This window comes from Chelonoidis abingdonii, chromosome 2, assembly GCF_003597395.2.
Source record: "Chelonoidis abingdonii isolate Lonesome George chromosome 2, CheloAbing_2.0, whole genome shotgun sequence".
Taxonomy (NCBI): Eukaryota; Metazoa; Chordata; order Testudines; family Testudinidae; genus Chelonoidis; species Chelonoidis abingdonii.
The window spans coordinates 42,174,445-42,184,271 of NC_133770.1; the positions used below are offsets into that span (position 1 = coordinate 42,174,445).

The 9,827-nt window shown below is 38.3% G+C and overlaps 1 protein-coding gene across 2 annotated transcripts in view; it reads left to right on the plus strand.

The window, feature by feature from the left end:
- The window catches only part of NSUN6 (NOP2/Sun RNA methyltransferase 6), a 44,726-nt gene extending 35,657 nt beyond the window's left edge, over positions 1-9,069 (plus strand). For both annotated transcript variants that reach the window (XM_075062309.1, XM_032777582.2), the window contains exons 9-12: positions 1,087-1,231; positions 3,192-3,340; positions 5,548-5,673; positions 8,421-9,069. In XM_075062309.1, coding sequence (XP_074918410.1) covers positions 1,087-1,231; positions 3,192-3,340; positions 5,548-5,673; positions 8,421-8,633 — 633 coding nt within the window. In that variant the 3' untranslated portion in view covers positions 8,634-9,069. The remainder of the gene's footprint in view (positions 1-1,086; positions 1,232-3,191; positions 3,341-5,547; positions 5,674-8,420) is intronic.
- Positions 9,070-9,827: the final 758 nt, after the last annotated feature.

Below are 9,827 nucleotides of genomic sequence, written 5' to 3' on the forward strand. Positions count from 1 at the left end.
GAGGGGAGTTAGAGAGAGCTTACAATTTGCAACAGAATGCACTTCAGTAGTTATTCGTGCATTCACAGTAGGACTTTGCAGTGGTTAGTTGTGTATACTTTAAAAAGCCATACAATTTGCTGTATGTGACAGTCTGCTTGAAATAATCATTGTGGTGCTTAGGGAAGTGGCCAGCCCTTCAGTATAGGAAAATTGCAAACATGCATTAGGCATTCAGTAGGTAGAGCCAGGAAGTTTACAAACAAAGAGGTTCAGTGTGGTGATGAGGAGCTTCTTATACCTCAATGTGCCTTTGCCATTGATTTACTTCCATTTGTAATTTTTGCATGAGAGACATTTTTCATAATTTGGTGCTGCATCTGCAACTTTTAGACATTAAATATTTTTGATTTATAAGGAAAAAAGTGTTCCTCTTATGTGTAACTAATTCGATCCAGAGACTCTACCAACCTCAGACCACAGGAGTAAACGTTCAGGAGAATGCAGTTGTCGAATTGGAATTATATAAATTAATGTACTTCCTGAACATCTATAAAATAAGGCTCCTCTAATTTGTCTGCTTTCTTTGCTTTTCTGGTTGTAAAGTCCATTTCCTCCCTACATTTATCATTTTCCATGTTGCATTTAATTAATAAATAAATATTTCTAAAATGAGTGAAATCTTGTGATGTACTTTTGAGATGTTACTCTAATATTCTAACATCAGTATATTACATTAGTACATCAGATAATATAGATCCTTTTGGGGAGGGAATCCATTAAAATATTAATTAAAGTGGTTGATAAATATGAAAACATTGATTTCCTTCTGCCCCATTTTTAGTCAAATATTCATTGAAAATTTTCTGACCAGTTGTAGAGATGATCAGAAAACAGGAAAAATGTTTATGAATGTATTAATTACATTTTTTCTTCCCATTTAAATAACCCCACAAAATTTAGATTAAAATTTTCTTATCAGAATTTGTTTTTAAAGTAGAGAAAAATGTGTGTGTTATGAATTGGTGCTTAAGTGAAAGGTAACTGGTATTGCTGCAGCTATTCATCATTTTAACCACTACCTTGGTGCGTACTTCATTTTTTCAGGGTGAAGTGATATCCATGGACAAGACAGCTAACAAAGTCAAAAAAATCAAGCAGAATGCAGCATTGTTGCAGCTGAATTGTGTTAAAGCATTTTGCTGTGATGGAACTAAGGCACTTGCGATTGGGAAGAAAGAAGATGGGCAAGGTAAAGTAAATGATTTTAAGAATTTTGATATTGTTTTTTAGAAGAAAATGATGATCATATTTTTGCTAGTGCTGTTAAACCTGCCACAATATTCAAAGTCCTTGAAACATTGGCATATACCCAGGATGCTTCAACACTGTGGATATTTTACTTTCTACTCTTCTGCAATTAACAGTTTCTCAGCACTGCTCATGCAAAATTCTTAAGTGTCTGTCCTTATTGCAGCCTAATGTGCTTAAGGAGGCATTCATTCCTTCTCGAGATAATATCAGAGACACTGCCTGTTAAACCTTTCTTCATGATAGTGTTTAAGCCCACACTCTCTGAATTTTTGGGGTTTTGTTAGTTCTGTCACATAAGTGACTTTGGCAGATCTCTTAGCTTCTGTGTGCCTCTGAATTCCCATCTGTAGAATGGAGATATTAACTCCCAGAAGTAGTGTGCAGCTTAGTTTGTTAATGTTTGTATAGCTATTTAACGGAGACAGATGGGAGGTGCTATAGAAGCATAGAGCATTAGTTTTATTTTAGGTTCATTTCATTTGCTTTTCTGAGGTGCTGTTTTGATGACTCTCTCATTCTGTTCCCAGGATGGAAATTTTTAAATGGTATATTTTGTCTTTGATTCTTTTTCATTTGCTATGCAGACTAAACTGTATCTTTTCCAAAAGATGGCCTTTCCCTGCTAGTTCAGAAAGGTCAGTAGCTAGCAAAACTAAGGGTTTGGTTGCATAATTCATGCACTATACACATGTGGGGCAGTCCTTGTTAATGTCCCATAACTTACAGTCAGATTGATTTCCAAGGTCAAATGTAGCAAATATATATGTATTTTATAATAGGTGGTATTTAGTGCTTATGCAGGTGAGGAAGCAGCAGCAGTGGAAAGAGCCAGGCATAGTACAGGTAAAATCTATTCAGACTTTACTTACGTCTCTGCACTTAAGTCTCGCAAAATGCTCTGTATTCTAGTCCACAGTCTCTCTTGGGCAACTGCTGCTAGTCATGCCAGATAGTTGCAAAATATAGTTGTTTGGGGAGTGCTGGCATATTGCCGGGTAGCTGTAGGATGAAGCCATCAACTCATTTTCACTTGTGATCTAAATTGAATTTTTGGTAGACATGAGTAGATACAACTTTCTCCCTTGCTGTCTACTCCCAGATGTATGTGGGGAGCCAGTTTCTGTTGCCTCCGAGATCCTGCGCTGAGGAGTCACCCTATTCTTGTTGTTGTAAGAACCTCTGGGTTGTACAGCCCAGCAGGATTCAGGAGAAGGGACAGATTCAGGATAATTGCAAATTCCCTTCCTCCACGCAAGCAACTCCGAATACTTCTTATTGTAATTTTTGGAGCCACTTTGTGTCACATTCCAGAGTTTAACACCTAAGTCCGGTTTTCATTGGCACTTTTTTTTAATATGGTACTTTCAGTACATTAAATTAGGGTTGAGAAATGCTAAGCCTAGATAGATCTCAAGTTGTTTAAGTTCACAGTGTTGTAAAGATAGTCATAAGTAAAATGCTTCCTTCTCAGAAATGAAATCTGCACAGCCATTACTAGCTGTGCTGCTCCTTACCTGTAGATTAGGTCACTTTTGCAGACACAGTATATAGAGCACAAACCCTCAAACACTTCCTGTCAGGTATTCAGTGACAGCTTGTCATTACAGATATCCTCCGACTTACTCAATCATTCCGGAAAGCCTTGTGTAACTCGAATTTTGCGTAAGTCGGAAACATATACCAGTATGTTATGCAAAAATGTCCACAACTCAAAAATCCCATTTCTGGCTTATGGAACTTTTTCTGTAAGTGTGAATTTGCGTAAGTTGGGTCTTGTGTAACCTGGGAAGCATCTGTATCTACAGGTGAAGGCTCAAGAAGAGAAACAAAGGCTGTGTGTAATGTATAACTAACTCATTTTGCTGCAGTTTTTTAAAATGTCAAATTGCCTTTTGCAGAAGGCCCTCCATTCTCAGCAGAGTCATTTGATCGAATTCTTCTTGATGTTCCTTGTAGTGGGATGGGACAGAGACCAAATATGGCCTATTTCTGGACTCTAAAAGAAGTGATGTCTTATCAGCCATTGCAACGCAAGCTTTTCAGCACGGTATGTATGACTCATTAAGCAGCTAAAGAAAACTGCACATAAATAGTTTTACAGTTAAGGATTACATGGGTGCAGCTTACCTCATCTGAACGCAGTCGTCCCTCAGTTTCTCTTGGCTCTCTGGTACTTGGATGGTGTGGTATATTGTCCAGAGGAACAAAAGTCTTCCATCCAGAGCAAATAGAAGTCTGAAATGAAGGGCTTCTAAAAAATAATGCTTCCCTGTTCCTGGGCTGACTCCTTCCCTTTGATTGTAGGGTCTACACCAGTTCTTTGCTGCTCCCTGGGTCACAGGCTTTCAGTCCTGGTCACTGGCACTGCTGATGGACCTTTGCCTTCCCCCAGCTCTTAGTACAGGGCTCAGCCTGAGCTAGACATTGCTTTTCTCCAGGGTCTTCCCTGGTCATTCCTCTGGATCAGAGAATGAAAGTGTAGAGGCTTTCCTCTCATCTTCTGTGTAATCCAAGCCTAGGCCTCTAAATAACTAGGTCTCAAGACTATGCTGCTGCTTTGTTGCCCCAAGACTTGTCCGACACCTTCTTTCACCTTTCCCCGGGAATCTTCTGCATAGTCTGTAAGACTCCTTTCAGGTCCTGTCACAGGTTGACTCACATTGCCCTGTTTGGGCTCATTTGCTAGCTCCGTCTCAGCAGGAAATCATTAGCAAGCTTGATACAGCTCCTGGAGAGCCCTTCTTGACAAGCTTCTGTTCCTTCCAGATCTTCCCCACCAGAGAGAGACCCACACCAGGCCTTCCTTCATCCTGGGTGAGCCCCACCAGTAAGCTGGTGCATTTCTCCAGCTCCCTCCTTATCATAGAGAGACTATGGTAGGTCTAGCATTTTCCAAATGACGGAGAGAGACCAGAAATAATCTTTCTGCCTATATATCCTGCCCTGTTTTCCAGCAGGCTTTGCTTCTAGCCATCATTTCCAGAATACCTGACCTAAAAGGGGTGGGATTGGAGTAGGAATGTGTTTAGCCCAGACTTGCCCCTAAAAGGCCAGCATACCCTCCGGTAGACAAGTACACCTCACTGATAAAAATTTCAAGCTCCAGTTGATAATTCCCCCTACTGCAATGGATTTATCCACTCATCTCTTCTTAAGTTGAAGAGAACTATACCATTTCCTGTATCATCAAATTGGTGTGGGGATTTCCCATTTTTGTATCCTCATCTTAAACTAGTCTACACTTGAGGGATGTTCATCTCTTGGATAGACCCTCAGCAGAACCAATGGAATACTAGGAAGTCTTGGTGCTCTGGTTCCTACTTCCAAGACAACTCTTCTTTTAGATCCCTCCATTGCATATTGTCTTGCTCAGAACAGGATGGAAAAAGAAAAGAAAAGTTGTGTTCAGTTCAGTTTTCCCATATTCACAGCTGACTGAGTCAAAGAGAGGAAGAAAATTTAAATCTTTGCTTAGAATTCTTCAGATATTTATAAAACAAGATCAGTTGTTTTCCTCCCTTTCAAAAGACTTCTGCTTTTCCTAAGTAGACTGTGTCAGGTATCAGGTACTATTAATTTTTCAGCCTTAAAACATATGTAGATATGTAAAGATTCTACAATGTGTCTTTGAACTTGTGTAATTAAAGTAATAGGAAACTACATTTTCTTTTCTAATCCTTTTATTCCACCAGTTTCAACAGAAGACATCAGACTAATAATAATAGTGTCATAGTTGATGATGTTTCCACATATTGTCAGTCATTGATCAAAAGACTCTATGTCCACATTTGGCTTCAGCTGATTGTAAACAAATTCAGCCTACATCTGGATGAGTTACACAGAGCTTTCTAGAGGGCTGTTTTATAGATCTTGAGGGGAGGGGTCACTTCCCTCAGTCCAGGAAGATGCACAAGCTCTCATGCTAATAGGGCAGGAAAGGCTTTCTAATTGGTACGCTTCTGTAATACAAACACTGATCCTTCTTCCAGAAGTGAACTTGGAAATGATAGCAGTTATATGGCATCCCTTGAAAGGGACAAAATGTCTATACAATTAGCAGTATGCCTGAGTCTTAGACAGAAAGATTCTGGCCTAAATACATGTTACATTTACCTAGTGTACCATAGTGGTTCCAGATAAATATGCAAATCATAATTAACCTTTAAGAAAACTTAATATACTACTATAGTGTTCAAAATAATTCTGCATTTAAGATGTTTATACTATACAAACTGAACCAGAATCTCTTTCTAGGCAGTGAAATTGCTGAAGCCAGGGGGCACTTTGGTGTATAGTACATGTACAATTACCCTGTCTGAAAATGAGGAGCAAGTCGCCTGGGCCCTGGAAACTTTTCCCTGCCTCCAGCTTCAGTCACAGGTAGGAATAGTTTGTTTACTACATGCAACTCAGTATGCAAGTTTCAGCACTGGAATTTTAAGCAATATGGTGAAGAATTCTGTTTTAGGATGCTACTCTGGGAACAGTGAAGAAATGGTGTATGTGATTTCATAAAACATATTTCCCTGAACAGCATGTGGATTTTTTTTTTTTTAATATCTGTTTGATCTATGTCATTACAATAATGGCTGTGCCATGACACTTAAAATATTCCTGTCTGTTGTGTGGTAAGATATTTCTCAGAAGAATACAATAAAATAAATGTAAATCCACTAAGTAGGAAATACTGAAACTCCTGGTATGTAACATCCATAGATAGAAATGGACTTGCTAGTAAAAGTATTTGAGGAACAGGAAAGTCTTGTCACCGGTAAGCAAGAACACAGTGTTGACCAAGGAAAATGGTCTTTCATGAGGTCTTCTGTTAGCATTCTAGATGTTGTATGCTGCTGCAGCAATGTGCTTTGTAACAACTAGCCAATTTCACCATAGGTAACATGAGAGGCCGAGGGCGATAGACACATGGTGATTTTCATAGTGAATCAGCACATGTCTAATTGCAATTCACTGAAGGGAGATTAAATGGCTTTACATTCATACTCCCACCATTGTATTGCAGAGGTTTCATGTATCTGTATACCAGTCAGTCATTTAAAACAGAGAGAGATCACAGATAGTTCAAGACAAGCTAGCATTTTTCTTGTAGCTCTTGTTCTTAATGCATATTTATATTTGTTGTTCTTTTATTTCAATACCTTACAGGAGGGGCAAAATAAATTTAATTAATGCTATTGAAATAGCTATAACAGGGGTAGGCAACCTATGGCATGCGTGCCAAAGGCAGCATGTGAGCTGATTTTCAGTGGCACTCACACTGCCTGGGTCCTGGCCATCGGTCCAGGGGGCTCTGCATTTTAATTTAATTTTAAAGGAAGCTTCTTAAACATTTTAAAAACCTTATTTACTTTACATACAACAATAGTTTAGTTATATATTATAGACTTAAGAAAGAGACCTTCTAAAAACATTACAATGTATTACTGGCATGCGAAACCTTAAATTAGAGTGAATAAATGAAGACTCGGCACTTCTGAAAGGTTGCTGACCCCTGAGCTATAAGAATCATGTTAAAGATGGAAGAAAACGTAAAAAACTGCTGGTGGGGTGGGAGGAAGAATTCAAAGATGGTTGTTAATACTGTATATGCAAGTCACCCTTGCACAGCAGTGGTTCTCAACCTAAATTACTGTTGTGGGCCGCATATATGGCCCACAATGTGTTATGTGGGCTGCATCCAATACTACCTGTATGGCCCTGAGAATGTCACAGGGGCCGCCAGTGAAAACCACGATTAGTTAAAGGCATTGTCATTCTGCCAGAGGTGTATGACATCTATGCACAGGATCATAGACATGTCAGCTGAAATAGTTCTCTTACAATATCTAGTTCATTTCAGAGCCAATATTTGCAGATAGTAGGGGTATGAAAATAAGTGTGATCTTTGAATGCAGCTACTCTAAGATACTTCTCTCACTGTTTATACTAGTACTTTGAGAGATTTTATCATCAGACCAGCTATAGTTCTGTTTTTCTAGGCTTCCACTTAGACAGGGTGTTAAGGGGATTAATTGTTAATTTTACTGGATTAACAACTGGTTGAGGAAAAGTCAGTTTGACTTTTGGTTTAGCATGTAACTATTGTAAATGTGCACTTAGTTAATGTGCCAAGATCAAGTAATTGGTCCATCTTTTAATTGAAATTTTTAAAAAAGAGTTTGGGATAGGGGTATGACAATATAAGAGTGGCTGGTTGTGTTTAGCAGTAGGAGAAAATAAGATATACTATCCAACATTTAACAGAGCTGGGGCTTGTGCTGAAGATTATCATATGCCCATGTTTCCTCTATTGCCTGTTGATATGAATACAGTCGTCTTTGCCATCCACTTCCTGGGAGTTTCCAGGTTATACCTACCATATCCAAAATGAAATGCTTTGTTACTAGCAGAAAAAAAATCCTGATAAATTATAAAGCAAAATTCTCATTGAAGTAAATGGCAAATTTGCATTGACTTCAGTATTGTTGGGATTTCACTCATGAAGTTGAACAACTTTCACTCACTGTGGTTTCCCATGCAGCTATATATGTAGCAGGCACATACTGTGTTTAAATACTTGATATTTCAGCTGAATGACGAACAGTTTTATCTAATTCTGGTACCAACTGATCTAGAGTTGGGATTACATTTCTGCCACTTTAAGACTAAATGTGCTACCTTCTTGTACCTGTTGTATAGTGTACAGATTTTTTTTTTTGTCACTACCTGTATTATATGTATGAAGTACTGGTCTTTTGGGTCTAATTTTTCAGATTAGGGAGTGACATTAAACGGTGCATTCCCACAATAGTTCCATAGACATGTAATGATTTCTTGTAAATAGATCTCCGGTAGCATGAGCTAAGATGCTCTTTCCTTTTCTTATGAAACAGATACAACAGAACAAACTCCAGCAGCTAGAAGCAGCTTGGTTTTGGCTCACATAGCAATTGTATAATAAATATACCAAAGATGTTCAATTAAAATTATTCTACCAATATGTTACACTGCATCCTTCTATACATAATTTCTTGTTGAGTTCATATTTTAATGTGTATTTTTAATTAATCAAAACAACAGTAATTGCAGACTAATGTAAATAAACTGCGTTACTTTCTCACTTAAAAAAGGAACCACATATTGGAGGAGAGGGCATGATGGGAGCTGGATTGTCACTTGATCAGCTGAAGCTGCTGCAGAGGTTTGATCCATCCAGTGTGACTTCATGTGAAATGGATATTAACTCTTTGCAGGATTCCAGGGAAGAAGACCTGATCTTGCTGGCAAATAAAGACTGTATAGGATTTTTTATTGCAAAATTTATTAAATTGAACAGCAAATAGACATTTAGCAACACAACCCAAAAAAACACCTTTTGAGTTAAGAATGGTCCAACTGTTAACTGTGTCTTCTGCATTGTTGTCAAGCTAACAGGCTGATGACATGATTTCTATAGCAGCCGTAAAATCTCCTAGCTGTTTTACTGGGATAGAGTCACAGTTGCAGGAGTGTTGATTCATTTTTATGTCTCCATTAGCTTTTGTATTTATAGTAGGTCAGTGGTGGAAGGAAAGGTAAATGGATTCAGATTACTGGTTGTTGACTTAGTGTACAGTATTGCACATTTAGATTACTGCTTGTTTTCTGTTTTAACTTGTTGGTTTAATGTGTACGGTATTGCATAGGAACAGGTTTTGCTATGGGAATTTAAATGTTATAAAATGCAAAAAAATCCAGATTAAGTACACTGATAAACATAAAGTCAAATTTTGTAAAGAATGATAGTTTCTATAGTGATGTGAAATAGTTGCATTTCATAAAGAGCTGTTTTATAAATTAATAATTATAACATCTCCTCTCCTTTATCTTACTCTATTCATATTATAGACACACAATACAATAGGCTTTGTAGCATGTATTTTACAGCAGCATATGTATACTGCCCCTCTCCCTTCAGGGAATGAAAGATACAGTGCTTCAAGGTCAAATTTCCCATTTGTAAGCCTGGAGCAGTTCAGACACAGCACTGCTGGACTGATTGACTAGGGACAGTTTTAAAGTCCAATATCACTTGCACCATGAGGGCTACAGTCTAATAATAAATGCCATTGGGATGGTGAATCTCTCAGCTTTTTCATGGCACAGAGTATCACATTCCTATCTCTACCTGGCAGATTGTGACATCTAATCCTATAATTACAGAATCATAGAAATATAGGGCTGGAAGGAACCTCACGGTCAGCAAGCGCAGGTCCCTGCACTGAGGCAGAACCAGTTACACCTTGACCATCCCTGATAGGTGTTTGTCCAACCTGTTCTTAAAAACCTCCAATGACAGGACTCCATAACATGCCTTGAAAGCCGGTTTCAGTATTTAAGTAGCTTTATAGTTATTAGGGAAAATCTTCCTCGTCCCACTGCGTCTCCATGGTCATGGAAAGTACGAGAACAATTGAACACCATCCTCTTCATAACAACCCTTCACATATTTTAAGACTGTTACCAGGTTCCCCCCTGACCCAGTCTTCAAGACTAGA